General features: G+C 32.1%; 1 protein-coding gene across 2 annotated transcripts; it reads right to left on the reverse strand.

The window, feature by feature from the left end:
* Positions 1-2830: 2830 nt before the first annotated feature.
* Positions 2831-11758, reverse strand: LOC108909724 (EF-hand domain-containing family member B-like). Of its 2 annotated transcripts, none has more exons than XM_018714133.1 (9): positions 11602-11758; positions 11399-11551; positions 11216-11309; positions 10367-10496; positions 10084-10263; positions 9638-9872; positions 5941-6133; positions 3498-3575; positions 2831-3444 (listed from the first exon to the last, which is right to left on the reverse strand). In XM_018714133.1, the coding sequence occupies exons 1-9, from the start codon at positions 11647-11649 to the stop codon at positions 3350-3352; spliced, it is 1206 nt and encodes a 401-aa protein (XP_018569649.1). In that variant the 5' UTR covers positions 11650-11758; the 3' UTR covers positions 2831-3349. The 2 variants fall into 2 exon arrangements, with proteins under 2 accessions (XP_018569649.1, XP_018569648.1); XM_018714132.1 differs by having other exon boundaries at positions 11375-11551.
* Positions 11759-15746: the final 3988 nt, after the last annotated feature.

A 15746-nucleotide genomic window follows, 5' to 3' on the forward strand; every position in this document is an offset into this window, starting at 1 on the left:
TAAGTTACCTATGAAAGTTGTTTTTTCCAAACCTTAGAAAATATTTATTAATCGTCATAATAAGTTGGAATATTATTGAAGATGAAATGAAATATGAAATGTTTTTGTTTATTAGACAATATTAATTTAAATTTCCAAGTCAAACGAAAAAGTAGGGAGTTTCACTCTATTGGTGATTTTATGTTATCATCGTTCAGGCTTGGGCTTGGCTTTCTGTCTTTGTCTATGGGCTTGACTCTTGGCCACAGAAGATTTGTTTTATCTTCTGTGTCTTGGCCATAGTGATGGGCATAATCGACCAATTTTGATAATCGAGTTATCGGTAATCGAGTACTTCTAATAATCGAGTGATCACTCGAGATACGAGATATTGGTCGTTTTCATCCCAGCGGCGCACAAATATGTTTGTATTAGTCATATATTACTTATAAGCGTAGCTAAAAAAAAAAAGCTCACGCACTTCAAAACCTAACCACTTTTTCGTTTTATTCTAAAAAAAAGGTTACGCAATCAGTGACTATTTGCAGTATGCACTAACATTTTGGGGTGCAACCGTAGGCTAATAATCACTCGAGTGGTGGGAGTAAACATCTCGAGATATCTCGAGTGATCTCAATAATCGAGTACCACTCGATTTTTCACTCGAAATCTCCCATCACTACTTGGCCATAGAAAATGCTCTTGGCTTTGCCCACTACCAAGTTTAAGCAAAAAAGACATACTTGCATAGATAAGAACAAGTACATACTTGGTCGAAATCTCTCAGATTAACCATTTCCGAGATATTGGCTGATGAAGAGTTAACCACACACACCATAATTTCAAATTATTTACGGTGAAAAATTTTAAAATATATTTCGGACTCGCACATTTACAGAAAAAAAGTCTTCGACCTCAAAAATATGAGATTTTTTTACATGTGACACACGCAACCACCAACAATCATACAGCATGTTGAGATATATGTAGACATATGCAGGGCATTGCAAAATCTTGTTTAGAGTATTCTAGAGCAGTTTCTACATCCAAAAATTTTAAAAAAAATCCTATAAATGTATCGAGGATGTCAAAAATAAAATGTTTTATATAATTTCTAAATTTTTCATTGGAAATCGTTTAAATTTGGATAATTTATTTCTCCATAGCGACAGCGCATGTTATTTCTCAGTGACAGTCACCAACTATGTTTTTTTTAGTAGGTAATGGTTTCATAGATTAGCATGATTTTTAAAAATCTTCAATAGCTCGAAAGCCGCTCGTTAAATGACAAATATGCAAGGGGGCCTTTTTTGTTCTAAAATAAATGAGGTTCCTAAATTTGAAGTAAAAACTAGTGGCGTATGTTTTCTAGTCAAAAATCAATAGGTACTCCCCCATATCTACGCCCCTGATGGGTCTGAAATGCAATCGATTATACCAAATTATAACCTACGTATCATAAATGTATTGACCCAAATTTAAACGATTTCCAATGAAAAATGTAGAAATTATCACTAAAAAAACGTTTTTTATTTTTTTTTGACACCTATTTCGAAATTGAAACATTTGCGGACCTACCATAGTTTATAGGAATTTGTTCATATTTTTGGATGTAGAATCTACTCTAGAATTCGCTGAACAACATTTTGCAACACCCTGTATAAGATTTTTTGCGTTTTTTGACCAAAAACTATCTCAATGAAGATGCATTTCTTCAAATAAAAGTTGTTCAAAATTAAATTTCCTACAAGGTTCTATAAAAAATTCCAATTTTCTCAATAGTTTTCACATATTTTTTTTTAAATGAAGCACATGTGAAAATTAATGTTTTGAGCCAAAATAACGGTCAATTTATTTTTAAATAACAAAAGTGAATTAGAGGAAAGACAATTGTGGAAAATTTTTGGAAAATCTTATACAGGGTGTCCCGAAATTAATGCAACAAAATTTGGTCGCAGATACTTAACACAAATTTATAGGACCTGTATTTTTTATTTTTGCCAAATGTCCCCCTCTTTCTGAGTTACAGCCCCCTAAGAATAATCTTTTTTTTATCTCAGAACCCTGTTGTACGAGAATCACTAAATTTGGTACACAGGGGTTTTATGACATGTGGAATCTGATGGTAGTACGTTTTTTGGCGGGGAACCCCCTTAAGACAATTTTTCATAGGCCCCCTTGTCTTTGGAGCCAAAAAAATTTGGTCACATTTGTAAATTTCTAGAAAATTATTAGTCCACTAGAAAGCCATTAAATTTAGAAACTTTTTGTTTCTTTATACTTTTTTCGTAAAACGCAATGTTTTCGAGAAAAATGTCAAAATGTGAACGAATGCATATCGTGATTCGCCATTTTCCTCAAAAACATTGCGTTTTACGAAAAAAATATCAAGGGACAAAAAAGTTTCTAAATTCAATGGCTTTAGCTAACTAATAATTTTTAAAAATATCAAATTTGCAACCAAATTTTTCTGGTTCCAAAGACAAGGGGACTAACGAAAAAGTGTCTTAAGGGGGTTTCTCGCCAAAAAGCGTAACACTGTGAGATTCCACGTGTCATAAAACCCCCGTTTACCAAATTTGGTGATTCTCGTACAACATGGTTTTGAGATATAAAAAATACTTCTAAGGGGCAGATTTTAGGGGGCTGTAACTCCGAAAGAGGGGGCCAGTTGGCAAAAATAAAAAATACGGGTCCCCTAAATTTGTCTTAAGAATTTGTGACCAAACTTTGTTGCATGAATTTCGGGACACCCTGTATGTATAGTTTTCCGAGGTTTTAATATTTATGAGTATCAAACTCATAATTTTATAGATTTTCTTGTAGTTATTTAAAAAAAAAAAAATACGACTAATTTTTGCAGATTTATTAATATACGAATTATGCATTTACATTTTTGAGACTACAACTACAATTATTTAATTTTAAAACCTAAATGCTAGCAAAGCAATACCTTTTCAATGACAATGTGGCTGCCAAATGAAACAAAAATTGCCACAAGTTTAAATGCATTTAAATCTAAATATTTTTTTAGTAACAAATAAATTTTATTTCCTAGCTAGAGGAGTACTATGAAAGCTTATGAATGTACGAGATGCAAGCAAATATTCTGACCATATAAATGTTTTTTTTCTTTTTGGATGTGATAGAAAAAAAATATTATTATTAGGTCTAAAGACTTAATCGCTAATGGATAAAAATAATATCAAAATTTTTTTAACATATACTTATCTAACTATGTAGTAGTTTTTCATCTTTAAAAACAACGTTAAAAACAGTCGATTCAACTTGAGTAGAAATAAAAAAGAAGATAATATTCAGTCTGAGCGATGGCAGTAACGTTAAAGCAATATTCTTTATGAAACAAACCTTATATTTTCTCAAATTCTTGCTCGTCCGCTGCCAGTTTTGTAGAGATGTGAAAATGATCAGAATGGACGGACGGTAATCCAGCTGCGTGCATGCCTTGAAAAATTTGAAAAAGTAATTTTTTTTGTTACGTTTCTTTGTGCACTTACCTGAACTGTCCATTATCATGTAGTCGCAAGTTGCAGCCTGATCTGGTCCCACGTAGTACCTGCTTGTCTTCGGTATATCTAAAAATCCAACAAATAAACATTAAAAAACAAATATTTTGTTTCTATTAGTAGCCGTTACATGATTTTCTTCAATTTAATTGTTTTTATTTTATACAGTGTGTAATAGGTTTTATTTTGATAATAATTTCGGGAGACACAATGAGAATAATTTTTGTTTTTTTGTAATACGGGGTGTTTTTTTTTATTTATTTTTATTTGTTCTATTGTTCCCAAAGTTATCGAAATAAAATCAATTATACCCTCTATAACTGTATAATGGAAAAGAAGGAAATTGGACTTTCAATTACCATGAAACTCCATTATTTGGAACGATGGCGAATCGACATCAATTATTTCAATGAATCTTTTATAATCGACTTTGTCTTCTACAATAACACCCAGGATCCTCATAAGGGATTCGATGTCTTCCTTAGGGAACGTGAGTTTGTGACACATACACAGTTCGAAAAACGTGTCAACTGGCAACCATCCGGTTTCCTCCTACAAAAAATTCTCGTCGAATGCTATTTCTATACAGGCCGAGTCAGGAGGAATCCCCCAAATTCTAGGAGCGTATTCTACACTTAATAATAATAAAAAAAACTCAAATTCTTATTATTTTTTTCAACTTAAGCATAACAAAATTTATAAACAATTAAATTAATAGTGAGTATACAATATTTTTGCTACCGTTTTATTAATTTAAGACAGTCATTTTGTTACGGCTTTTAACTTCAAAACAAATAAAAATCGGAAAGGACTCGAGCTTTTAAACTATTTTTTCGCGTTGAATGTATACACCTAGAGCTTGAAGCGTTTCTCCCGTCTCACCCTGCATATTCAAAAATTTTACTTTGTCAAAATGCTGGGCTTTGTCACAGAAATCGTTGAATTGAAAATCCTCATCGCTTCTGTGCTTCAACAACAATTTTAAATCGTTCAAGGACCCTAGCCACTTGTAGAAGTCTCGTTTAAACAAACATGAAGACTGATTCGAGTCAGTTATCAAATCGGAAGTGCCGTCNTCCAAAACTAAATTATATTTTTTTGAACACCTTGTATCTGGGAAAAATACAGGGTGTCCCTAGATTAAGGGGCAATATTTCTACAGGGTGTCTATGTCGAAAAAGATTACTTTTCCTTTATATAAACGTAGGTACAAAAATTCTTCCTAAGGAGTTATTGCCACTTAAAGAGACCACTCTGATGAAGGTTTTTTTCTAAATAACTCTAAAATTTACCATACAGATTTCCATTTTGCTGAATACATTTTTCAGCTCGACGTCGAACTGCCCAAGAAGAACTCAAAAATTCAAAATTATTTTGTGTGATTTTATTTGCAGCCAAATAAATGAATCCGCTGTTGTAATTCTTCCAAAGGATTTATTTCTGCAGCATAAACTACAGCCTTCATCTTACCCCACAGAAAGTAATCTAGAGGATTTAGGTCTAGAGACCGAGGTGGCCATGGAATGGTACCACCTCTACCTATCCACCTGCCAGGAAAATGATCGTTTAAAACCAATTTATGACATTATGGGTAAAGTGAGGTGGTTCCCCATCTTGTTGATAGTGTAATGTTAAGCGTATGTTTAATGGTGTATCATCCAATAGTTCTCTTATATCATTTTGCAGAAAGTTTAAATATCCTTCTGCATTCAGACAAACGGGAAACTGAACTGGTCCTATAGTCTGTTTGGAAATGAAAGAGAGTAATAAAACCCCGAGATAAGAACTGGCCATGGGCGTGGTATTATTTCGTTTCAGGTAATTATCGGGTAACACTAATGCTAACAAAAATGACAGGGATTGGAAAATCGACTATCTACNGCATACCATTTTTTACATTTGCAAAATGCGTCTTTACTATCAAAAATATTCTGTAAAATTTTAACGAAGGAACATGGCGTTTTCTTTTTTAATATTTGAAAAGTTTTCAATTAAATTTGAATGTGTTCCATTTCTAATATAACATACAGGGTATTTTAAATTAAGTTAAGGGAGGTTTGCTTTTGCTGCAAGTTCTAAAGAAGTTCAAAACTGTCGACGCTGGATTCATTCACACGAGCTATCACTCGGAGTATCCACTAGATTTTCCCCAATTCATTTCCACAGCACAGGTCTTGTTTTGTTATGTGCTATATTCATCTGTTAGTTATTTAGATATCAACATGTCACATTTCAAACGAAATGGAACTTTCATATATTTGAAATATTTATTCTATTTAGAAAAACTGTTACTTAAAAAATGTGATTATTTCCCACATCCCACAAAATCCAACTTAAAAAATACCTTGTTCTACTTCTTCCCGAAGCTATCAAAATAAAACCGGTTACACTCTCTACAACTGAATAATTGAAAAGGGACTAAACAATCAGTTACCATGAAACTCCATTATTTGGAACATTGGTGAATTGACATTAATTATTTCAATGAATCTTCCATACTCGACTTTGTCGTCCACAATAATATTCATAATCCTCATAAGAGATTCGATGTCTTCCTTAGGGAACGTGAGTTTGTGACACATGCACAGTTCGAAAAATGTGTCTACTGGCAACCACCCCGTATGGTTCTAGAAAAAAATCTTGTCGATTGCTACTTTTATACAGTAAGTAGAAGGAGGAACGCCCCAAATTCTAGGAGTGTATTCTACATTTAATAATAATAAAAGAAACTCGATGTTATATAATTCTTTTTTTTTTTTTCAACTTGAACATAAAATTTATAAACAATTAAATTAATAGCGGATATACATTATTATTACCGTTTTATTAATTTAAGATCCTGTAATTTTGTTACAACTTTTGACTTGAAAACAAATAAAAATTAGATAACACTTGAGTTTTTAAACAATTTTTTCGCTTACAATTAGAATATACAGTGTGAGTCATTAATAATGGTACACAGCTTAATGGCAGATTGTTAACGTCAAAACATAGTGATTGAGCCAAACATGCCCTAGTCAATTGTTGCTCCTTTTCGTTCTACAGGGTGTTCAAGTTGAAAAAATATTTTTAATTTTTTGCTATATTTTAAGTATATATGGATCAATTGTTTTGAAAATTTGTAGTTTTACGTTTTTTGAGATGGCAAGTACGAATATGCAAACAGTGGTGGAGTCGCGTCTAGGGGACGCTGGTTATACTGTCTTATCGATGCAGAAACATGTCTAACTTTTTGTATTTTACAATTTTGAATTTTTTAACTAGAAATTATTGAACTACGTTCAATTTTGAATAAAAAATGTATACTTGATACAAATCGATAAACTCAACCGTTTTCGAGATGCAGACATTTTAAGTTTTTGAGATTCGGCGGGAATTAAATTTAAAAAAGTATTTTTTCCAAAGTACATTGACAATAAATTGACAGCACATTATACTCGTAAAAAAAAAATTAAAACCTTCGCCTGCACGTAGCCCTGATTTATATCCGCTGGATTTTTCTTTTGGAGTTATCTTAAATCTCTAATTTACAAAGACATTACTATTTATGACAGAAACTTATTCAACATCAGAGAAAATTTAAATAAATGCATTGAAGTCGCTGGTGGTTGCTTTGAGAATCTTTTATGAATAATAATTTGTTAAGATATGCATAATAAAATTTTCAGTTGCTGTAATGTTTGTCTTAATTCTTAGATAGATAGATAGATAGATAGATAGATAGATAGATAGATAGATAGATAGATATATTAGTGTTAGTACACAACAAGTGTTTACACACGTCAAAAAAAATAATTATAGTAGTAATATAAAATCATTATGAAAAAAAAATAATAGTAAAATACATATACAGCACAGTACACACGCGTATAACAGTGTTGACACGTAACTAGTTCATAATTTAAAAAACAAAGAAAATGGTAATAAAACAATACAAGTACAAGCAATAAATGGTTGTCAAATGTTAAAATAAAATGTTTGTAAGAGGACAACAAAACAAACAAACAGTAAATGGTACATGTTAAAATAAGATTATGAGTAATGTAGTAAAAAAAAAAAAACTGAAACAATGCAACTGAAGTGTGCGAAGCTACGTCTAAGATAGTCATATTAGGGTGAGATCACTTTTTAAAAATTCTTGCGTAGTATAAAATGCGTTGGTTAATAGAAAGTGTTTTATTTTTCTTTTAAATAAAGTAGGGTTGAGATGACGTACTGGAACTGGTAATGCATTAAAAAACTGGATGCCCAGATATGATGTGCCATTACGTGTTTTACTTAAGCGATGAAAGTTTAAGTTTATGTCATTTTTGTTTCTAGTATTATGAAGGTGGATTTGGCTACGGACAGTAAACGACTCTTCATTTTCTTTTACGTACAAAAGGCACTGGAGTATGTAAGTACATGGTAATGTTAAAATACCAAGTTTCTTAAACTGTGCTCTGCAGTCATCTCTGAATTTTAAACCCGAGATTATGCGAATGGCTTTTCTTTGAGTAGCAAAAACGGTATCAGCTGAAGGTGAATGACCCCAAATCAGGATTGCATAGGATATTTGGGAGTGAATAAGGCTATGATAAGCAGTAATTAACGTTTTTTGAGATACTTTGCTAATCAAGTTGCGGATTAAATAGATACCCTTGGTGTTCTTATTGCAGAGGTAGTGGGCGTGCCTGTCCCATTGCAATTTCGGATCCAAATATATTCCCAGAAATTTTACTGCATCAGGATTGTTTACATCGTCTATTTCACGCAAGCTGAACATCAATTTTTCGGTCTTAGATGCGTTTAGGCATAAGTTATTTGAAGTAAACCAATGTAATGCGTCATTCTCGATTATTGGAATGTCCACCGTCAGATCATCCAAAACATTATTAGCTATGGATAAGTTTGTGTCATCAGCAAAAAGAATCGCGAACACGTCGTTTCTCACAGATTTTGGGAAATCATTTATATACAGTAGGAATAGTAGTGGTCCCAGAACAGAACCTTGAGGTACCCCGTAATTCAAATTTAATGTATTTGATTTGTAGTTGTTATGAACAACGTATTGTTGTCTATGATAGAGATACAACTGAATAAGTGATATGCTTTCGGGAGTACAACCGTAAAATTGCAATTTGTCAATAAGTATATTATGACAGATGCAATCGAAGGCTTTGGTGAGGTCAACAAACATCGAACACACGTACTTACCCTCATCAAACCCACTGTTTATAAATGAAGTCAACCTGTCTATTGCAAGTGTAGTTGACATATTACTTCTGAAACCGAATTGATTGGGACTGAAGAGATTACTATTTTCTAGATATACAACAAGTTGGTCTTTCAATATTAATTCGTAAATTTTTGCAAAACAAGGGATGACCGATATAGGTCTATAATTTGATGGATCGTTGGTATCATTTTTTTTAAAGATAGGTATAACTTTAGATATTTTGAGACAACTAGGGAAAATATTCTGAGACAGACATAAATTAAGTAACTGAGTAAGAGGAAATATTATAGTGTCTTTAATACTCTTCAATATTTTTACAGAAATATCGTGAGGATCGTAACTTTTTATGTCCTTAAGACGCGTTATGAGGTTAATTCAGGCCCGGTATCTCAAGACCTGCTAATTTTCTAATTTAATTCCCGCCGAATCTCAAAAACTTAAAATGTCTGTATTTCGAAAATGGTCGAGTTTATTGATTTCTAACCAGTATACCTTTTTTATTTAAAATTGAACGTAGTTCAATAATTTCTTGATAAAAAATTCAAAATTGTAAAATACAAAAAGTTAGATATATTTTTACTTTGATAGGACAATATAACTAGCGCCCTCTAGATGTCACCCCAACACTGTTTGCATATTCGTATTTGCCACCTCAACAAACATTAAACTACAAATTTTCAAAACAATCGGTCCATACATACTAAAAATATAGAAAAAATCGAAAATATGTTTTCAACTTTAACATCCTGTAGAACGAAAAGAAGCAACAATTGACTAAGACATATTTGGCTATATTTTGACGTCAACAATCTGCCATTAAGCTGTGTACCATTATTATTAATGACTCGCCCTGTATATCTAGACCTTGAGGCGTTTCTCCCGTCTCACCCTGTATATTAGAAAAATAATTTACTTTGTCGAAATGCAGGGCTTTCTCACAGAAATCGTTGAAATGAAAATCCTCATCACTTCTATGCTTCAACGACAATTTTAAATCGTTCAAGGACCCTAGCCACTTGTAGAAGTCTCGCTTAAACAAACACGAAGACTGATTCGAGTTAGTTATCAAATCGGATATGCCGTCAGACGACTCAGGCTTTACTCTTCCAAAACTGTGACCCTTTGGGACACAGTCCAAGTTGTGATTACTAAAAATATTAATCGGTTTAACATTAATTAATTTCAAGCTGATTTATAGTGAAATAATTTTACTGCATTTTTGTTTTTAATTCCAAGGATCGTTTTAGTTTTTTTAAATATAGTGTTCCAGGATTAACCGACCAAACGTAAAATTCTAAATCGGGCAGCCAAAATAAGAATCCTTTGAAAAAACGTATGAAAATTTCGTTGTATACTTACGGAGATAAAACCTTGCCCACTTGCGGTTTTGTTCGTTCGTTGAAATTCGCTTGGATTCGATCGACGCAAATTATGGGTTCGTGGCTGTGCCACTCGCAGGCACACCTTACCCATATGCCTCTTGCATCGTATTGTGTTTTACCTTCAAATTTCTGAGCAGGATCAAAATGATCATCGTACCTGGAAAAAGTTTCCTCTAATTTCACTGAAATGTGTTTATTTAACCACAAGCGCATTCATTGCCAGCGTATGTATTACCATAAAATTTTTAGCCGGTACTTACCCTCTGCTAATCCTCTCAGATGGGTTAAAGTCATCGTGAGTCTTCTTATACCTTTCATGCATAGCATGGCTGTCCCAAATCACTTTATATGGAGGTTCTGGAGGGCTTACCAATTCTTGAGTTGTCAATTCTGAAAATCATACCTATTTAAAAAAAATTGGGAAATAGTAATAAGCTTCATTGTTCTGCATAGCACGCCTTCAGAAATATTCGTTTCGACTTGCAATCCATGTTTATACAGTACGGGCCTAAAGTATGGAATAAATTCAGTAAAAACAATCAAAATTTAAAAAATAAATGTGCCATAATACTTTAAATTCAACAATAATTTTTATATCGCTTAAAATACTTAGAAAGTTGGTATGACTGTGACACTTTGTAAAGATTTACACCTACGTGATCCATAAAAAACTTCAGGCATTTCGAAAAACTAAATTAGATTTTTTTGACGTTTTTGCTTTATTTTAATTGATCCTATGTAAGATGGCAACATTTTAATACTGTCAGATCGACAATGAAACGATATCAGAATCAAGAAAAACAATAGGGGGTTGCTATTTAAAAAAAATGTCGATGACGTCATTACTCGAAAACAAATGACGGTTGAAAATTGCCTTTTATGCTAAAATATGTATTTTTTAAATTAAAAATCGACCTGTTCGAGGATTTTTCCCAAAAAAAATTTACCATACTTTAGGCGCGTACTGCATAAACTTAAAGTTCACTTAAAACTCCTCGACCTATTTAATTAACACCCTGTAATTCACAAAACCAATCATACTATTGTTTGTTCGATATACCCAGATGTAAAATATATTATGAAAAAATTAACTTTGACCAGAGGCTTACCAACTTGTTTTTCCGTTTCATGTGGAGCATCTTTCAAGTCCTCAATTAATTCCTGACACTCAGTTTGCGGTGGTAGATTTAATATTTCTTTTACCTATATGTACATATTGTAAAATAACTATTTAAAAGATTGAACTAGATACTTAGACAATTGGATACCTCTATATTTGTGGTACAACATACAATTTTATTTGGCGACACATTTGAAGGTGGAACGGAAACATCTTCCTTAGAAATGTTTGTATCATGTTTCATGGATGTTGTTTGATCCCTTAAAGAACATTCTCTTAAAGTGGATGTTACAGTGTCCTCAGCTACCTCTGTAGACTTCCCCGCCTTGAAAGTACATAATTATTAAAGAATGTTATAATTCTCCAGATACATACAGCATGTATTATAGGTATTCTGTCAATAAATTTTCCTTTATTTGCCATACTTTTAAAATCACTATAAATTGAATGAACTGGAATTAATAAAAAAAATTGTTAAATTGATAGGGCCAGAGACAAGACAACCCAGAGACGCGCACACAGAAAAGACGCGCACAGAGACAATAGATAACTATAGATAGCTAACTCGAGTGGAGGGGGAAGGACTGTAAAAAGCATCAGCGCCAATGTGCCAAGTGTATCAAATAGAAGTCATTTAGCGGGACTTTTAAAATATATTGATAATATTAAATAATAAACTTAATTTTGCCTAAAATGATTATATCTCATACTGAGACTGTAAATAATATACCATAAAGAGACAGTATGTCACATTACTTTAAATTTTGAAACGTCATCAAAGTAATGTACAATAGTGTTTTTTTTAAGTATATTATCTACAATCTTAGTATAAAATATAATCATTTTAAGCAAAAGTAAGTTTATTAAAACAACCCCTTCATCAATAATCCTTCTACTTCATGGGATTATTTCTTAATTGTTAATGGCAAAAAATACTCAAACTCTAAAATACTAAATACTGCCACAGAAAAGTAATTTCAGACAATATATAAGTGATATAGATATTATTTAAAGTATCGTTTCTTTCTAAAGGATACAATTGCTTATTTTGTTTTTAATTTTACTTACCTAATATGTACTTCAAATGATTTCTTTGCACTGTTGTAAACAGTTTTGTTTATTTTATTAAATAAAATGCATTTGTTTTTTTAATTATTTATAGTAAATTACAATACGCTGACATATTGCAAGTTATATTATACTATAAAATATATAAATTAAAATACTTTACAAGCTAGACCACACAAACACACAAGGTTATAGGCCGTGTTCTTTTATTGAAAATAAACTTAATATTCAAATTGAAATTCAAGAAATGTTAAATTTGTTTAAACTACACTTTTACTAATAGAAACATGTCTAATACAAATATTTACACATACTATTTAAAATAAAGTAAGCACCTTTATATCTTAATGAAGTTTCAGTAATTGAGTCTACCGCACTAACTATACCTGTTCGGTTGGGGTTATACAATCCCTTGAAGTACCTGGTATTGAAATAAATGGATTATCCTCTTCTTCACCTTTAAAGAGAATTGAATTTATTACAATTTATACAGTTCTATAAAAGTATTACTAAATAATCAAATAAAATTCTGTAAAGGACACTGCAAATAAATTCATGCGTTGATTAAAAATAGTACATACTTCAGTCAACGATTTATATTTATTTTACAGTAGTCACTAATTTATATTGCAAATAACCTCCAATAAAAGAATATACTAATCTATAAATGTAAATTGGAAACATTTTAAAAATTTTAATTCTGGTTAAGTAAATGCGAAATTACCTGGCTGCCTTAATGTGATTTGAACTTCAGAATATATATTGGGTGTATTGCATTCAGTAGAAGTGCTTGGAATAGGATCTGGTACTTCCAAATGAGTTTCTGTTTCACAACTTCCATATTTATAAAGCGAATTTTCCTGTGTCGGACTTTCATGAAAATCTAAAGTACACATACAAAAATATTGACACAATATTTTATTTAGTTTTTATATATTTACCTGGCAAAAATAATATGGACAAACTTCCATATTTTAACTTTTTCTCCCCAGGAGTTCGACAAAATTCACTGCTTATCGCATACTCTGTATCTCCTATAAGCAATTTGAGGATCAAGACTTCAGTGTATGATTACCAATCCTCTTTACCCAAATATCGTATACCTGAAAGAAAGTGTAATAAAAATATTGTATATAGGTTACAAATTTACGGTACAATTGTTTCCTTTATATATAAGCGTTTTAATTCTTACTTACATTTTCATCACAATTCGGTCCACAACACACAAAAACCATTGTCCTATTATAGTTTATAATCAATTAACAATAAATAAAATACAACAATACCACAAAACCATCCACAAAACAAAATAAATTCAAATAGTAAATGATAAACTTGGTTCCTGTTTTATCAACAACACCCAAGATTCCTAGATGCCAGCGTCAAAGTGGCAAGTGTATGAATTATTGTGTAATCCTCCCCCACCACAGAGAGTGCACAGCCCCTGGACGCGCAAGAAGGAATATTAGCACGTTCTATGATTGAATATTGAGTAGTCACATATATACGTCTTTGTTTTATATACGATCATCTGTATTTAGACATCTTTGTCAAATGTTGGGAACGTCAACATAGATAGCGCCAGTAGCGCTACGTTTCTATTGGATCCATAGAATTGGATCAACCCATCAACTAAATAAGAGGCTTTATTTCCTTGTCTTTCATTGGAAGAATCACTTGCTCCAGGCGCAACTGGCGCCATCTTACACCCGGCCTATGAACAAATAGCAGCTGCAACACAAAACAGAAACCGTGTTAGCCGACTTTGGTTTGAGAATGTAGCTCAAAAACTATGCAATAGATGTCGCTTTATTACGCTGCACTTGGCGGCAAATTTAAATATATCATAAAATTATGCAACATATATGGAATAAAATTCATAATCATTGACTACAAAGTTTTGTAAAAAAAATATCAGTTCTAATGTAAAAATTGACCAGATTTTTTTTTACAAAATTATGTAGTCAATGATTTATGAATTTCATTTCATGTAAGTTACACACAATTATGGTATAAAAAATTGACTTTTTTATTTTTAGTAGGTATATCCATTAAGAGGCTATTATTGGTTTCACTTTTTAAGCAATGACTAAAAAATGCATAAGCAGTTGTTTTTTAGATGCATGTACTTAAATTTATTCTGTTATAAATAGGAAAAGAAAAGATAATTACTAGTAATTAATAGTGATTACTGTGATACAAAATAGACATATATACTTACCTTTCTCCTCTTTATGAAAAATATTGTTAGATACATTTGTTTGAAACTATATTGGTTCTCATCAGTACGATGTACTACTGATTATTATTTTCTGCGAAAATTTAAATACTGATAGTATTAGTAACAAATATCAGTAGATTTGCTACCACATTTTGTCTACCTAGGGATCCAAGATCTACATATCCGATTTCTTGGTCTTTAGAAATATCATAACTTAAATTAGCAGACAATGCTATTTCATCGAATACTAAACAACAAACCCGATCTCTTAAATTCATTTTCTTTACACGTTCTGATAATTTACATAAAAGTTTTTTATTGATTCCTACGTCTAAAGGTATTTGGCCTAAATATTTTCTTATGGAAGATTTACAAGGTAGTACAAAAATTTTTTGTAAAAATCGATAGCACCTAGGACCCCGTTTATAAATAGCTAAAGCAAGTGCTTTATTTTCTGAGTTAGGTATATATAGGACGTTTCTTTTTGCAGTTAGTAATTTGTGATTCAATCTGTAATAGACGAGCTAGTGATTTTAGGGCCTTGTCCAATTTAATTGATTCCACAGTGATTCGTAACTTATTCAGTGAAATGTCAAGAACAGCTGTGGATTTTTTAATTGCACAATTTGCGTTGTGGGAAAAGAAGTCCCAAAGGTCGAAGATGAACAACAAAAGAGAATGTGACCTTGAAAATTTCCACCCATATTATCTTTTTTATACATTTTTCTTTCTTGTTTATCAATAAACGATGTAATTTGACTTGGTTCTTTTATTTTTCTTTTAAATATATTTGAAAAATATAAAAAGTACTAATAAATTGTACCCCGCGAATTTTTAAATCAGTTCACAGCAAAGCGCGCGCCATCTGTGCTAACGTTCCCTTACAGCGGACGAATAAAGTATTGCATAAAGGCCGGCACACACTTGTCAGACACCACTTCGATCCGACTACGGTCCGATGTTGCCCCAAAGAAGCAGATCGGGCGAGCACACATGTCCTACACGCTTCGGAGTCCTTTCCGATTTCCAGCTCCGGGTCGATACATTCGCCACTCTCGCCTGTCTCGATTCAAACAAAATCGCGGAAGGTCCTGTGCGCAAAATGTTTAAAAATTTTTGCAACTGCGATTTAGCCATGGTGGCACTTTGTTTAGAAGAGGAAGATGAAGAAAATCGGAGAGATTTCATGGAGAACAGAGGAAAACGCAGATTTTCGGTACATCCTGCTTGG

Source organism: Anoplophora glabripennis, unplaced genomic scaffold, assembly GCF_000390285.2.
Source record: "Anoplophora glabripennis isolate ALB-LARVAE unplaced genomic scaffold, Agla_2.0 scaffold395, whole genome shotgun sequence".
Classification (NCBI taxonomy): domain Eukaryota; kingdom Metazoa; phylum Arthropoda; class Insecta; order Coleoptera; family Cerambycidae; genus Anoplophora; species Anoplophora glabripennis.

Coding starts and splice junctions, on each gene's coding strand:
- LOC108909724 (XM_018714132.1), bottom strand. CDS start 11,649: ATGGCAAATAAAGGAAAATTTATTGACAGAATACCTATAATACATGCT. Junction 10,264..10,366: donor TCTGAGAGGATTAGCAGAGG/GTAAGTACCGGC, acceptor AACTTTTTCCAG/GTACGATGATCATTTTGATC. Junction 6,134..9,637: donor AAGCCCTGCATTTCGACAAA/GTAAATTATTTT, acceptor ATTTTTTTCTAG/AACCATACGGGGTGGTTGCC.